Source organism: Nicotiana tomentosiformis, chromosome 2 (genome assembly GCF_000390325.3).
Source record: "Nicotiana tomentosiformis chromosome 2, ASM39032v3, whole genome shotgun sequence".
In the NCBI taxonomy this organism is placed as follows: domain Eukaryota; kingdom Viridiplantae; phylum Streptophyta; class Magnoliopsida; order Solanales; family Solanaceae; genus Nicotiana; species Nicotiana tomentosiformis.
Window position 1 is genome coordinate 163,496,528 of NC_090813.1, and position 17,641 is coordinate 163,514,168.

Below are 17,641 nucleotides of genomic sequence, written 5' to 3' on the forward strand. Positions count from 1 at the left end.
ATGGTATCGAAGCCTATACAACTCTAACGAGCATGATCCTAATTTTGTTTTCTTCCAAGAACCAAATCCTCCAATGACGAAAGATGGAAACACTTCCAGAGTTATCAATGTTGGTAACACTACTGGTATCAACACCATAGTTCAATTCAACCCCTCTTTCCAACTGCCAATCAAACTTAGTGGCAGTCAAATTTTTTTACTTGGAAAGCTCAGTTCTCCATGCTTATGCATGGACATGACCTCTATGGTCACCTTGATAGATCTACCCCGACTCCCACCCCGAGCACCACTTTTGGCACCGACACTACCCCCAACCCTGCTTATACACTTTGGTTCCGTCAGGATCAACTAATTCAAAACGCCCTTATGGCGTCTGTTGATCCTACTATTGCCTCCAAAGTTGCTGCTGCCAACACATCAAAATAGACTTGGGACTCTTTGCATACTGCTTATGCAAACAAGTCCCAAACTCGAATCTTTAGCCTTCGTGATCAACTTGCCCGAATTACCAAAGACTCCCTCCCTATTACTGAATACCTTCAACGTATTCGGTCCCTTTCAGATGAACTAGCCACTGCTGGTGCCCCTGTTACTAACTCCTAACTCATTGTCAAAATCCTTAGTGGACTTGGCCATGAGTTTCGCGAGATCTCGGCTACTATACGTGCTCGTGACACCACAGTCACCTATGAAGAACTGTATGAGAAGCTGCTTGACCATGAGCTCTTTCTCCGTCATGAGAAGGCTAAGAAAATGTCGAACCAAATCACTACTGCGGTGGCCACTCACAACAAACCAACCAAGAATTCCAACAATCGTAACAATCATCGTTAGAACAATAATGGTATTCCTACTCATAATCCTCAATCATGGCGGCAGAATGCTCGCTCCAATCCGCCAGCTCAGTGGCAAGCCGCGAATAACAATAATTTCACTAATGTTATCTGATATCAATTGTGCAACAAAATTGGCCACATTGCAAGTGTCTGCAGATCTAAATCTCACAACCACTTTGAGACGAAAGCTTATTATGTTTGTTGTTTAACCTCTACTGCCAACCCATGGATTATAGATTCTGGAGCTACTCATCATCTTACAACAGAGCCACAAAATTTCCAGGAATATCATGGCAATGAGAATGTCTCTATGGGTGATGGTAACAAAAATTCCATAACTCACACTGGTTCAGCTCAGTTAAAAGCATCAAATAATGTTTTTCATCTAACTCACAACACTTTATGTGCTCCTGATATCAAACGTAAGCTTATATCTGTCTCCAAATTTTGCCAAGATAATCTCATTATCGAATTTTTTTCTTTTGATTTTCTTGTGAAGGATCTGAAAACGCGAGTACCACTGGTGCGAGACCGGAATAAACATGAATTGTATGAGTGGCCCAAGTCATATCCACCACCACCTCCGCAAGCTCACATATACTCTACCACGACTTCCATGATCACATGGCATCGAAGACTAGGTCATCCGCATTCTAGAGTTCTTAAGTATATCTTGAATAAATTTTTGCTTCCATTCTCTAAGCGAGACAAGTTTCTTTTCTGTAATTCTTGTTCATCTAATAAAGCCCATCGCCAACAATTTAGTTAGTTGAGTTTGACAAGTTCCAAACCTCTTCAAATAATTTTTAGTGATTTATGGGGACACTCTCCAGTTCTATCCATTGATAAAAAATTGTATTATTTCTTGTTTGTTGATCAATACACGCGGTATACATGGTTATACACTTTAAAAAATAAAAAGTGAGGTCAAAGAGCTTTTTCAAAAATTCTATCCTCTAATGGAAAAGCACTTCGATACCAAAATTTTATCACTCTATACTGATGGTGGAGGGAAGTATAAAAGTTTTGACTCTTATCCCGCCCTTCACGGTATCGAGCATCTTTCTACACCATCATATATCCCTCAAAGGGTCGCTCTTGCAGAGAGACGACATCGTCATATTATTGAAACTGCAAGAACGCTACTTTATGAGGCATCTCTTCCATCAATTTTTTGGTCATTCGCGTGTCAACATGCTATTTATTTAATCAATCATCTTCCCACCCCACTTTTAAATAACCAGTCCCCATTTCAAAAATTATTTGGTGAAATACCCAATTATGATGTCCTGACAATATTTGGTTGTTTATGCTATCCTTGGCTCAAACTTTATTCTAAAAATAAACTTGAACCCAGGTCCACTCCATGTGCTTATCTCAGATTCTCTGTAACCCATCATTGCCACCAGTGTTTTGATCCTGTGTCATCAAGAATTTATTTATCTCGTGATGTGTAATTTTTTGAGAATATTTTTCCCTTCAAATATTTATTTTCAAATATTCATTTAAATCACATAGACTGGTATGGGATAAAATCATAAATAAAGAACCCACAAAACCCACCTCTCAATTCCCCTTATTTTCATAATTACCCCAACCCAATATAAACCCCACACAAAATAAAATCCCTGAAGTTGAACCCACGACAGAATTCCTCCCCCTTCATACTTCATCTCCTAATGAAACTCCACATACAAATCCATCACCTCCACCCGAGATTCCCGGCGTGTCACCAGTGGTACTAGCAGATTTGGGATCTTCACAAACTCCTGCATCAGGTATGTCTCAATCTCTTCCTACTCTATCTCCTCTTGACAATTCCCGTTATTCGAGTCCATCCTCGTCGCATTCATCTCCTACCCGACCTCTGCCACCCTCTAAACTCTCTATAAATTTACCTCATTCATCAACAAAATCCATCCCAACCTCTTTGCCACCACTGTTAGTGTATCAACGGCGCACCCCAAACCCAAAATCAACCAACTCGATGCCCCCCCACCTACCACCATTGTTCCTTCCGTTGAGCACCAAGCAGAACCACCCCTGCCGCATAATCCTTCCTCTCCCAATCGCATAGTTACTCGCTCACAGAATAACATTCAAAAACCAAAAAAGATTTTTGACTACTTCTGTTACACCCCATATTTTCGTACATGAAAGTACGCCATAAATAAAATAATAAAATCTCGGAAATGAGATATTACATCCGGCATTTCCGTACGTTGAAGTTTCATCGTAAGTTAATCAACGTAAGTTCGGGAATGAGATTTATTTTGGGATTATAAGTACTATGCTATTTCAAACAAGTGATCAGTAAATTCGTGAAGGAGAGATGGTAAGTGAATCGAAGAAAGTGAGTTTCGTCGAAGTTTGTCATTTTGAGGTAAAATACGACCCGAGCTAAAATACCCGGTATTTATGGACTAGTACCATACAAGGTACCACATGGCCGTGATAGTAATATGTATAAAACGTATTAAAAGTGAATAGTATTTTAAATAATTTGAGATAATTGATTAATTATTAATTTAAGTGGGTAAGTGTAAGAATTGTCTTGTCCACGTGAGACCATGACAACTAAAGTAATCTATGACTAATATGTATGTTACGTTGGTGTCACAATTTGGGGACAAGAAGTCTTGCTAAGCATTAAATTATAAATGGACCTACCGACCAAGACTTTTAAAGAATGCATTTGAAACTCAAAGAATCATTTTGGGAACTCAAGTCTTTGGACATAAGCTTGCTAAAATAAGAACGGATGGAGCTCACCATTTTTTTTAAAGACTTCTTTATTTTGGAATCTCTTTATCCTTACTTCATTAAGGAATTCACATGAGATTATCAAATATCTCATTATCTACAAAGTAATGTATGGATTTATCAAAGAAAGAATTCATGTGAATTCTTGAATTCATGTGAATTCTTTACAAGGAGTAGATGGAAACGTGATTTCTTCAGCAAACATATACAAAAGTATGTCCAAGACAAGCAACAAGAAGCCACGAAATTCATACAAGAGTAGACGATAGCAACGTGATTTGCTACAACAAAATTTCATACGAATTTTTTCCTACTCCGATCTTGCCGTCACGTATTTTGTCGCAGTTAACGTGTGCTAGAGGGATTGCTAAGATAATCGACTCAGGTATGTTAAGGCTATCCATTCTTACTTTTTGGCATGATCTATACGACACGAACGAAACAAGCAAATGCATAATTTCCATAAATGACTATTCATAGAAATATTAGGGGTGTCTATATTCTTGATTCCCCATGTGAATTATTATTATATCTTCTATTCATGGGACTCAGAAAAATACGTATTTGATAAAATTTATTCGACAGGCATATTATTTTTATGATATTCCGAGAAATCTTATTAACGTATTTCTTATGCATTTCATGTATTTATACATATATATTGACCCATGACCAGATGGCGTTATATACGCGTATATTATATGTATATGGGATATGAGAAAAGGTTATGGCGTTATTATACGCACCATCACCTAATCAGCTGGTATACGTTGATGATTTGCCCACAGTAGCCGAAATGATATGATGGAATGGCCTCAGAGGCTTGATGATATTATGAACACATATAACTATGCATGGTATGATATTTTATACGCATATGCATGACATTATAAAAAATAAAATAATTCACAGAGCTATGCAGACTTATATGTCGAGTCTTTTACTCCATGTTTTTCTTATGTCTATTATTTACTGATTTGCATTTCTTACATACTCGGTACATTATTTGTACTGACGTCCCTTTTTCCTGGGGACGCTGTGTTTCATGCCCGCAGGTCTCGATAGATATGTCGAGAGTCCTCCAAGTAGGCTATCAACTCAACGGAAGACGTTGGTGCGCTCCATTTGCTCTCGAGTTATTATTGGTCAGTATGATTAGGACATGTGTTGATTGGTATGGCGGGGCTCTGTCCCGACCTTTATGACATTTAGGTATCCTTAGAGGCATGTAGACATAAGTCGTGTGCGTGAAAGATTGTACGGCCTTGTCCGCCTATGTCTAGTGTAATTTTGTTCTTATAGGCCCTTTGTCACATACATAAGTTTTTATATCAGATTGGGTCGTCCTATATTGAGTATTCCCTTATGTTTATTTTGGTTAACCCATGACGGTCCATTTGGCCCATTTGCAAATAACAGTACGATAAGAATGATATGTAACGTTGATACTCGGTTGAGTAAGGTACCGGGTGCTCGTCGCGGCTCATTAGTTTGGGTCATGACAAAAGTGGTATCAGAGTAGTTCTGTCCTAGGGAGTCTACAAGCCGTGTCTAGTAGAGTCTTATTTATGGGTGTGTTGTGCACCACACTTATAAGCAGGGGGCTACAGGAAATTTAGGACTGTCACTCTTTCTTAGTACTCTAGATCGTGTGGTAGAGCTCAATTGTAAGAACTCAACTTCCTAAACTTTATCTTATTCATAATACGACGATGCCTGTATCCAGAAAGACAGTTGGTAAGAGATATAGCCATGGAAGAGTTGAGTCAGTGGAACTCGATTTTGTATCATGCTTATGACGGATAAAAATGAGGTATTCAGCAGATCATGTGTATACTAAGATGTGTAAGCTTCTTAGTAAGGATCCCTAAGGTAAGAATGCCTATCCACTCTTATGGTAAAAAGGAATAAGAGAATTGGAAGGTAGACATAAGTTTCAGCAAGTAAAAAAAGCAAGGTGAAGAAGGGTATGAGGTACCCAGTTAATGAAGATTAACAATATTTACAATTCAAGCAGAGAAATATAAGCATTTTGAGTTACCTTCAATTGTAACAGAGGTATGTGCAATTAGCCACACCCATCTCATTTATGTCCTATGGAAGCTAACAGAAGCAGTATAAGAGAAGGGCGGATATCAGGATCCGGCAGGGGTTAGAGTAACCCAAAATGGTGAATGGATTATTTGTGTCAGTTGACATTTTCGAAGGATATTGTAAATATGGTAATAGATCTCCTTGTAAGACACCCAGATGGTGCACTCTAAAATAGTACAACCAGATATGAGTACTACAAAGATAGGCATTGGAATCCTGAAGGGATAAATATTATCTTAGTGTGGCTCACGTCCCTAGTAGAGAAGGAATGTTAGGCAACCCGAAAGGCTGGTGGATGGAGCAAGGGGAGCTAAAGGCAAAAGAATGTCTTGTTGAAGTTTTCAGAATAAAGTGATAGAAAGAAATGTTAGCATGTAAATAAGAAGGGAGTGAAGGAAGCATTATGAGTAAGATGTGATACATCCATGATAACGGTAGATCAAAAAGTTGACAGTATTATAGAGTCTATAGTCAAGTGAAGTAAAATACGATAGGTGACAGGCCTTGAGGCAACAAAAGAGTATAGATCATAAAGTTATATCCTCATTTCTAGAAATAAGTTCGTGACTCTAACGTGATTACCAGAAGGAAAAGTTAGACCCCAGAGTAATAGAAATCAGTATGGGCCGGTGAACAAGATAAACTAAACATGAATTAGGAACTGAGTGATTTGATAATAGTCGGCATCATGAGAATTTCAGAGATTACATTCCGGCGATAATAGAATGGATGATAGAAAAATAACCTTTAAAGGTCATTCAGGAAGACACTTTCCTAAGAGCAAGAAATGTGAGCAAAGTTAGGCTTAAGGGAATATGTGTGCCAGTTATACTAAGTGTCGACCTCGCAAGTAAGGAAACTTGTTACCCTTGGTACATGAAGATTACTGCAAGGCGAGTAAGGATCATCGATGATATGAAAAGATGCCTAAGAGGAAGAGGTAAAACATCTATACGTAGATCATCGTAGCACTAAATCTTAGTGCTCCCCTAAAGGGGGGAATAACTATGGAATGGTAAAGAAAGAATGCGAAAAACAAATATTAAAGAAATGAGATTGCACATATCCAAATCCTACAGATATGCTACGATTCCAGAATATTATGCAAACACGACATCAAGTAGAGGAAGTAAGGGTTCCTGCCTAAGATGTTATTGATAGATAAGGAGCACATGCGAGACGTAAGTTAAGATAAAGGAGATAACCCAAGAAGATTACACGGAATATAGATATGAGAATAGACCAACGAATAATTAGCAGTTGATTCAGGAAGAGCCTAGTTATGGCTAGAAAAGAGGATACAGACAAATCAATAGATCATGCAAGATAAACAAAGTGAACCCCAACATGGGGAATTCAGTCTCGCAGATACGACATTCGTGATCCTTGAGAAATATTTAGATAAGAGTTGGGGTAGTTAAAGGTACCGTATGAGTGTTACAGAAATAAAAGAGAATGCCACTAGGAAGGCAGTCAAAATATCAGTTCAGAAGCAACCTTACAAGCACAAGGGCGTGGAAATAAGTAACTATGGATAATTATAGGCGAGGAAAGACATCAAAAATTCTATTGGGAATACGATGTAATAAGGTCGTAGCTTCACAAGAGTCAAAGGGTCTTCCCTAAGTACTACAATGAAAGACTAGCTAAGGGAATAAGGAAGAAGGCTTCAGCCTAAGCACAGTAACCTAAAGAGGAAATGGTCTTGTAACAACAGTCTCACAACAACATTGTATGCACTCCATAAGAAAGTGGCACCTACCGTGGCTAATGAACTGGAAGAAAAAAAATCAGAAGTGATATTCAAGATCACATGAGTTGTATGGAATTCAATATGTGTTGGCACTAAGGTAAGCTAAGTATGCACGCAACAAGGGGGCAGGAAGACCAGGAAAAGTAATTGCTTACATTTAAAGAAAGCCGAGAAGGAACGGAACGAATCATTCGATTGATAATCCAAAGTTAGTTAAGTTATGAACGCACTTAAGAGTTCAGAGTTTTTATACATGCAACATGTATATTGACAATCATACAGCCGTAGAAGACTCCGGTATAAGTTAAAAGAAAGAATTAAGCCTAGAGCATAGACAAAGGATTGAATTATCAGAAGATTGTATCATGGATATTCCATAGCGCCCATGAAAGGCTAAAGTAATAACTATTTCTATGAGCCACAGATCAAGAGATAGCTTAATCCTACATAAAGGCTGATCAGAAGGAGGAGATAACTAAAGAGTTACATCAACGAAGTAAATCAGGAATCTGATTATTGGACCCAGAAAATCATATACCTCGTGATTGAGAACATTGCAGGATTACTCTTAGATATCATAGGTATAAGAGACATAGTACAGTAGCCATATTCTATAATGGCTCTACGATAAAGCCAGTCAGAAGAGTACCAGCCTCATAAGAAGTCAGCATGAAGCTCTCACCGGATTGTGTATGCACCAGAGGTGCAAGTATTATAATAGAGCTTCAAGTTGTGGATGTGAATTATACCTATGTTAAAGCAAGGTCATGAAAGAGATAGAAGACGTGATGCGACAGTTTAAGGTAAGTAAGGTAAAGGTGAACAACATATGAGATATTCAAATGCAGAAGGTTACGAATAATCCATACTACAGATAGAAGGTTAGAAGCACTGGGATTCAGTATCCAGGAATGGTAGCAGCGTTGTCAGTGGCATATCTTCCAACCTATAGTTTCTAAGTATCGAGAGGTCTAATTAAGAAAGTAAAGAAGAGTTAGAGACGATATGATGTCTCGCTTGATATTCCAGGATGACATAAGGAAACCTATGATGCAAGCAAGTTGAAGGAAAGTTGCGAGTAGTATAAATAGATATGTGTAGGTCGCAAGCTAAAGTAAGGTAAAGCGACAAGGTTTTAGGAAGATAGGAGTAAGGATAAGAAAGGGCGAGTGGGAAGGTGACGAGAATGGATAAGTCCTCTGGATTAAGCCCATGAAAACAAGAAGAGCTGATGGTTTCTCTAAGTTATACAAAGCTCAGTATAGCCTGAATGAACTCAAAGGAGTCTAAGACTAATGGCATTTAGAAGAGATGGAATGCTGCCCTGATAGTACAATGAGGGTGTAATTGTGATAGATAAAGGATGACGATTGGGCCTTCGATTGAGTAATGATTTGAAGAGAATTTCATGAATTGTACGGGATTAAAATACCCACGTAAGTGAATCACATTGGGATGCTATAAAATACGGTTATTGAAGTATAATATCACCGCTAAGTGGGTCAGGAAAATCACTTCAAATACTCCTCGATGCAACGTAAGCCTTAGTGGCAAGGTATTACGTAAGAAGTTTCAAGTTAGCAGCGGTATATTGTAGATCAATATTGAGGTGAATCAACAATGGATGGACAAAAGTCACAAAGTATGATATGCGATTAGGTCATCATTCTTAAGATGAACAGTAATGAGGAAGCATTAAAGGACTTAGATTTATACATATGGGATAAGCAATGAAAGTAACCTAAAGTTCGGTAGCAGACCTCAGTAACGATAAATCGAAGTAAGAGTTATGGTATAATATGACCTACCTAGATGCAGTAAAATCATACGAATGGATAACCGGGTCTATGAAATAAGATATAGATGCTATTTCGTATCGTAATAGGCATCTCGGAAATGAGATGTTACATCCCGCATTTTCGTACGTTAAAGTTTCATCGTAAGTTAATCGACGTAAGTTCAGGAATGAGATTTATTTTGGGATTATAAGTACTATGCTATTTCAAATAAGTGATAAGTAAATTCGTGAAGGAGAATGGGTAAATGAATCGAAGAAAGTGAGTTTTGTCGAAGTTTGTCATTTTGAGGTAAAATATGGCCCGAGCTAAAATACCCGATATTTATGGACTAATACCGTACAAGGTAACACATGGCCGTGATAGTAAGGTGTATAAAGCGTGTTAAAAATTAGTAGTATTTTAAGTAATTTGAGATAATTGGTTAATTATTAATTTAAGTGAGTAAGTGTAAGAATTGTCTTGTCCACGTGAGACAATGACAACTAAAGTAATCTATGACTAATATGTATGCTACGTTGGTGTCACAATTTGGGGACAAGAAGTCTTGCTAAGCATTAAATTATAAATGGACCTAACAACCAAAACTTTTAAAGAATGCATTTGAAACTTAAAAAATCATTTTGGAAACTCAAGTCTTTGGACATAAGCTTGCTAAGATAAGAACGGATGGAGCTCACCATTTTTTTAAAGACTTCTTTATTTTGGAATCTCTTTATCCTTACTTCATTAAGGAATTCACATGAGATTATCAAAGATCTCATTATCTACAAAGTAACATATGGATTTATCAAAAAAAGAATTCATGTGAATTTTTTACAAGGAATAGATGGAAACGTGATTTCTTCAGCAAACATATACAAAAGTATGTCCAAGACAAGCAACAAGAAGCCACAAAATTCATACAAGAGCAGACGATAGCAACGTGATTTGCTACAACAAAATTTCATACGAATTTTTCCCTACTCCGATCTTGCAGTCATATGTTTTGTCGTAGTTAACGTGTGCTAGAGGGATTGCTAAGATAATCGACTCAGGTATGTTAAGGCTATCCATTCTTTCTTTTTGGCATGATCTATACGACACGAACGAAACGAGCAAATTCATAATTTTCATAAATGACTATTCATAAAAATATTAGGGGTGTCTATATTCTTGATTCCCCATGTGAATTATTATTATATCTTCTGTTCATGGGTCTTAGAAAAATACGTATTTGATAAAATTTATCCGACATGCATATTATTTTTATGATATTCTGAGAAATCTTATTAACGTATTTCTTATGCATTTATACATGTACATTGCTCCATGACCAGATGGCATTATATATGCGTATATTATATGTATATAGGATATGAGAAAAGGTTATGGCGTTATATATGCACCATCACCTGATCAGCTGGTATACGTTGATGATTTGCCCACAGTGACCGAAATGATATGATGGGATGGCCTCAGAGGCTTGATGATGTTATGAACACATATAACTATGCATGGTATGACATTTTTACGCATATGCATGACATTATAAAAAATGAAATGATTCACAGAGCTATGCAGATATACATGTCGAGTCTTTTACTCTATGTTTCTCTCATGTCTATTATTTACTGATTTGCATTCCTTACATACTCGGTACATTATTTGTACTGACGTCCCTTTTGTCTGGGGACGCTGCGTTTCATGTCCGCAAGTCTAAATAGACACGTCGAGAGTCCTCCAAGTAGGCTATCAACTCAGCGGAAGATGTTGGTGCGCTCCATTTGCTCCGAAGTTGTTATTGGTCAGTATGATTAGGACATGTGTTGATTGGTATGGCGGGGCTCTGTCCCGACCTTCATGATATTTAGGTATCCTTAGAGGCTTGTAGATATAAGTCGTGTACGTGAAAGATTATACGGCCTTGTCGGCCTATGTCTAGTGTAATTTTGGTCTTATAGGCCCTTTGTCACATGTATAAGTTTTTATATCAGATTGGGTCATCCTATATTGAGTATTCCCTTATGTTTATTCTGGTTAACCCATGACGGCCCGTTTGGCCCATTTACAAATGACCGTACGATAAGAATGATATGTAATATTGGTACTCGGTTAAGTAAGGTACCGGGTGCCCGTCGCAGCCCATCAGTTTGGGTCGTGACAACTTCACTCACTTGGAACCTACACTCGTACCCCACACTTTCAAACAAGCCCAAAAACATCCGGAGTGGAGAGCTGCAATGAAAAATAAATTTGATGCTTTACTGAATAACCACACTTGGGAACTTGTTACAAATGATCCCTCTAAGAATGTTGTTTCATGTAAGTGGCTTTTCAGGATTAAGAGTAAAACGTATGGTTCTGTTGATCGCTACAAAGCAAGACTGGTTGCGAAGGGATTTATTCAAAGGCCGGGTGTCGACTTTCACTCCACTTTCAGTCCAGTGGTCAAACCCACGATTGTGCGAATCATACTTGTTGTTGCCCTTCGTTTTCACTGGCTTCTTCGTTAACTCGAAGTCAACAATGCATTTCTTCAAGGTGACCTTGAAGAAGAGGTCTACATGACGCAACCTCCGGGTTTTGCTTGTGCTAATAATCAGACTCATATTTGTAAGTTGCGCAAAGCAATTTATGGCTTGATGCAAGCACCTCGGGCTTGGTATAATGCACTCAAAGGCCATCTTTCCTACATGGGATTTGTCAAGACTAAATCTGACAACTCCTTATTCACTCGGCATAGCAACGCTGGTTTCATGTTTATTTTGGTAAATGTTGATGATATCATAGTTACTGGCAGCAACTCTATCACTGTGAATGAGGTTATATCTTCCCTTGCCTCTCGTTTTTCAATTAAAGATTTAGGAAATCTTAATTATTTTCTTGGTGTTGAGGTGATTCGGAATTCTGATGATATTATTCTCTCTCAAGCTAATTATGTTAATGAGATCCTGAATGATGAATTGATGGCTGATTGTAAGAGCGCTAACACACCAATGAGTGCCTCTGCGTTGCTAAAACTTAATGATGGGGCTCCGCAAAAAATGCAACTCGCTATCGTCGAGTCCTAGGCAAACTTCAATATCTATCTTTTACAAGGCCGGATATTTCCTATGCAGGCAATAAATTGTCCCAGTTTATGCAATCGCCATATGATCTTCATTCGAAATCTGTGAAACGTGTTCTCAGGTACCTTCGTGGTACAATTCAGTTTGGCCTACGTGTGTCCCCAAATGTTGATTTCAATCTGCACATGTATTCTGATGCCGACTGGGCTAGAGATCTCACTGACAGATCCTCCACGTCTGGTTATATTCTGTTCCTTGACCGATACCCCATCAGTTGGTCTTCAAAAAAGCAAAAAACTGTCGCTCGCTCATCAACTGAAGCCGAATATAGAGCTGTTGCCAATGCTCTTGCCGAATTGTTATGGGTGAGAAACCTATTGCTTGAAATGCGGCTTAATATTAGAGATACCCCGACAATCTACTGTGACAACATTGGTGTCACTTAGCTAAGCGAGAATTCGGGCCTTCATAGTCGCATGAAGCATGTCGAGGTAGACTTTCCTTTTGTGTGCAACCATGTTGAACGCAAGGCGGTTCGAGTTGTTCATGTTCATTCAACTGACCAACTAGCTGATACGCTCACTAAAGCACTTGCCAAACCAGCCTTTGATCGCAATCTGTTCAAGTTAGGCTTAGTGACACATAGTCTAACTTGAGGGGGGCGTATCGGACCAACAATCCCTGTTACTAGTAGTTATCAGTTTGTTCTTAGTATTTATCTCTTTAGATTAGATTGCATTTATCTTCTAGATTAGATGATATCATAGTTAGTTCTTCAGAGTTATCTATTTCATTTAGATATGATTCTTTAGATATTTGGTTTACATAAAACTCTAGAAAGTTGGTTACTGTAACTTGTAGTTAAACTCATTTATGCATTCAATAAGAGATAAAGTTTTCCAAAGTTTTCCAGCACCTATTCAAGTGTTCATACACTTATCCATCTTACTGTTGTAATGAAAGATCTATTACTTGATCAGAGGAAAAACCTAGCTAACCTTATCGATTGATTTGTCTAATTGCAAGGATTTCTTGCTTATCCATCCATAAAAAACGGTTACGAATAAGATCAAAAGGTTGTCATTACACAAGGATTTCTTTTTGCTTATCCATTCTATCATGAACGGTTATGAATGGGCTTAAAATACTAGTAATAAGATTAAAAGGTCATCATTACGCAAGAATTTGTCTTGCTTATCCATTCATTTTTGTTACTATTGAACTTAAAATACGATGTAAATTTGGGATTTTAATTTTTTAAATTCAAGATCGAACCCATCACCTTGTTTAAGTTATGAGTTTATATTAATATTTAAGCAACGATAATGAGTTTTACATAAATAAATTTAGGTCTAAATTAAAAGTCATGCGTTCATATATTACTAGATCCGCTATAAAGATCAAATGGTCATCACTACAGCAAACAATGCAATGCAATTGATAGTGCAGCCATTTTCCATCCGACCGGATGCTATTGCACGTGGGGAAATGCTATTCACAGGCTATCCATTTTTTTTTATATACTTATCTGTTTTCCTCCAATCAATTAAAGTAGTCACTGTTTGAAATTGATGGTGGCAATTTTAAGACATTTCTCCATTACCAGACAGGATAAGTTACTTGTCGAAGAACCTTGGTGTGGTATCAAAAGTGTAATTTACAATATGCTATCCAAATCTACAAAGAGCCAATAAATTCAAAGCAAACTGCCAGGTGGCCTTATAAAAATCATAGGAAAAAGGAATCCATTTCATAAGAATCAATCAAACTAAAACTTGCCATTCTTGAAATTCCCTTACCAAACATGTCATCTTTTCATTCTTCTCTATGCTTCTCTGTTCAGAAATTACCATCATCATCACCATCAGAGCAAGAGATGAGTCTTTTATCAACAAAACCAAAATCCATTCTCCAAAAAAACCTACTCTATCAACCAACTCACAAGAACATTTCTTTGCAATTCAAGGAGAAAATCTTGTGCTTGGAAATCATGGGTGTTGATTCAGGAAAAGCACTCTCTCAAAACCCTTGTCTCCACACAGCTTCGTTACACACTATTCATTCCATCATCACCTTCCTTCAGTCCAAAGGCCTTCACCAAAAGGACTTTGCAAGAATCTTTGGCATGTGCCCAAGAATCTTGACATCAGATATAAGATCTGACCTCAATCCAGTTTTCAACTTCCTCTCAAAAGACCTAAGAGTCCCTGAAAGTAACTTCAGAAGGGTCATTAACAAATGTCCAAGATTACTAATTTGCAGTGTGAAAGACCAGCTAAAACCAGCTTTGTTTTATCTTCAAAGACTTGGGTTCAGAGATTTGCATCATTTAGCTTATCAGGATCCAATATTGTTGGTTTCCAGTGTGGAAAATACGTTGATACCCAAGCTGGAGTATTTGGTAAGTCTAGGATTTTCAAGAAATGAAGCAGTGGAAATGACTTTGAGGTGTCCAGGGCTGTTCACTTTCAGCATTGACAACAATTTCAAGCCTAAATTTGAATACTTTTCTCAAGAAATGGGAGGTGAATTGGATGAATTGACGGAGTTTCCTCAGTATTTTGCTTTTAGTTTGGAGAAGAGGATAAAGCCAAGGCACAATGAAGTTGTACAGAGTGGAGTTTCAATTCCCTTGCCTTTGATGCTCAAGACTACTGATGAAGAGTTCAAGGAGATGATAAGGCAAGAAACTAGATAAAGTAATCTCATCTCTGGATATTATTAATTCTCATCTCTCTGTAAATCCTTTGCTAACATATTTTCTCAAACACGTTGTTTAATGTAATGTAAATTTGGCTAATAATTTTCAATAGGGAATGCATATGTGACTAGAGGATCAGTTTCTGATATATTGATTTGCCTTTTCTTCAGAAATAACTGGGTTATGTTCGTCCAGAGAGTCAAAACAACTTTCTTCTTTGAACTCAAATTTTTATAATAACTGTTATAGCAGTTCAGGTGTGATTTATACCACTTTATTTTTACTCTCTAAATGTAAAATTCTTTATCAGTGAAACATCGTCCAAATTTATCTCGAAAATAAGAGAAGGGTTACCCTCAAACAATTGTGTACTTTTGTATTAACCTCTTTCATTGATGTTATTCTAAGTTTTTTCTCCTTTTATTGTTTATTTCTTCTTTAAAAGGTCAATCAGTTTGGATACAAAGTAAAGAATATTATTCCAAAGATTAATGAATTAACGTCAAAAGGCAATGGGAAAACAAGATGACTCATCGTACGCAAAAATACAGTGTATTTCTGTCTGTTAATCTATTTCTTTTAAGTTGTTTTAGTTTTTTTTTTTTTTTCTTGCGGAAAAGAGCCTTTACCGATACTTATTTTTTGTTCAATATTTTTGAAATAATTGACATTTACCTGCTTTTTGAATTGGAGAAAGAAAAAAAGAGAAAAATAATAAATAATACAACTGTTAATAAACAAAGTATAATAAATTAAAAAATCTAAATTAGATAGTTTTTAACATCCCCAATTTAATGAATTCGTTGCACCAAATGTATGGAGACTTTGCAAGTATTAGTGATTGAAATTGAAGTTTCTCGGAGACTTTACATTATCGAATTCCACTTTGCTTTAATCAAATGCCTACACATTGTGCACTCTTAAGTTAGTCGATCGAACTCTATACTAATCAGGCAATGACAAAATATATTTAAATATACATGTACATATATGATAATCAGCTGCATATAATACACAATAAATAGACCCACTGAATTCTACGGTGTGTATATGATTGAAAAATAAATAAAATTTTAAACGAATTCCAAACCCATTATTACAAGAAGAGAAGTGAGTGCATTGGTAATTAAAAATAATTATGAATAATTTGTATAGTCTAGTAACTTTAGCATTCACATCAATAGTAATTTCTGAAAATAATGGAGCAAGAAGAACAACAAGTGATTTAAATAAAAGAAATTTAGGAAATTTTGGATTACTTAATAGATGAAGAGGTAATTTTTAAATGTTTGCTGATTATAGGGGTAAATTTGGCCAGATAGTATAACGGTAGAAGTAAATTTGGCCGGATAATATAATGAATGTTAAATGTAGACAATATTTAAAAGTAGAGGGGTATATTTAGCCCTTTTTTCAAGTTTTAAATTTGCCCCAATTTTAACGGCCAGAACACATGGCACATAAGGAACAAAAGACTCGTCCCAATTTAAAAACCCGATTCTTTTACAAACCCGCCCCTTGATTCAACCCATTACCCAATACCCATTCCCAACTCACTGCTCTTTAGTGAAGAATCAGAACTTAGACTCATTTATATTATAAATATCAAAAGGATGAACAATAATTGAGCAAATACACATTCCAAAACATTGAAAATCTAATCTTGATCATCAAATTTATGTATAGAGAAACATAGCTCTTGTTCCTCTCCTTTCTTTACTCTTTTTCCTCCAAGAGTAAACTAGATAGTTTAATATGTTGATTCAAACACTTTAGAATCCACTAATCATCTCAAAACCAAGAAAATATAGAAGTAATGTGTAATTAATTAAAAAAAGAAAAATACGTAGTTACTTATTTTGTGTAATGGCAGAAGAGAGAAGGACCCAAAAATTTCTTTTATTTCTCCAACATTTTATTTGCCAAAGGCCCTTTATATGGTGCTCAAACGGTGGCAGTTCTGGCGCCGCCACCACCACCGCTTGACCGGAAAAGCACCTCAACCACCTATACTTGCCAATTCTAGCACACCCATTTAGTAATTTCCTCTGATTTTGGCGTTGAATGTTTGCTCTAGTTTGCCTTCATAAGTCCAACTTTATCGTCAAAATCTTTACTTTGTGGTTGATTCTTTACGGTTGATGATTATTGATTCGATCTGAAAGAAGGTATTGATGCTGATGCTAACTTATTAACAGAAGGTTTCAAAGGACTTTTCAGGATTTCAAATTTATCATGTCACTCATTCTTTAGAGCATCATTTTTATCAATACCCAATTCTCTTTTCAAATTAGGAGCTCAATAGTGATGTTTTAATCTTGATGCGAAAAACTGGAAAAAAAGTAAGAGCAAATTGGAGAGAAGTGAGTTGGGGAATGGGTGTCGGGTAATGGGTTGAATTAAGGGGCGGGTTTGTAAAAGAACCGGGTTTAAAACTTGGGATGAGTCTTTTGTTCCTGATGTGACACGTGTCCAGGCTGTTAAAATAAGGGCAAATTCAGACTTTGATTGACGGCAAAGGTAAACTTGAATGGCAAGTATAACGGGGATTAGGATTGATAAAATAAAGTAGAGAGGTATATCAGGCCGTTTTCCGTTTTTTTTTTGTTGCTCCCAGTCCCTTCTAAAGGTCCATCTGTTTGGTAGAA

The 17,641-nt window shown here is 36.9% G+C and overlaps 1 protein-coding gene across 1 annotated transcript; it reads left to right on the forward strand.

The window, feature by feature from the left end:
- Window positions 1-14,013: 14,013 nt before the first annotated feature.
- On the forward strand, window positions 14,014-15,141 carry LOC104118932 (transcription termination factor MTEF1, chloroplastic). The gene has a single exon (XM_009630323.4). The coding sequence runs from the start codon at window positions 14,097-14,099 to the stop codon at window positions 14,988-14,990; it is 894 nt and encodes a 297-aa protein (XP_009628618.1). The 5' UTR covers window positions 14,014-14,096; the 3' UTR covers window positions 14,991-15,141.
- The last annotated feature ends 2,500 nt before the right edge of the window (window positions 15,142-17,641 follow it).

What these genes read in the sequence shown, in the direction of transcription:
- LOC104118932 (XM_009630323.4), top strand. Translation starts at nt 14,097, where the DNA reads ATGTCATCTTTTCATTCTTCTCTATGCTTCTCTGTTCAGAAATTACCA.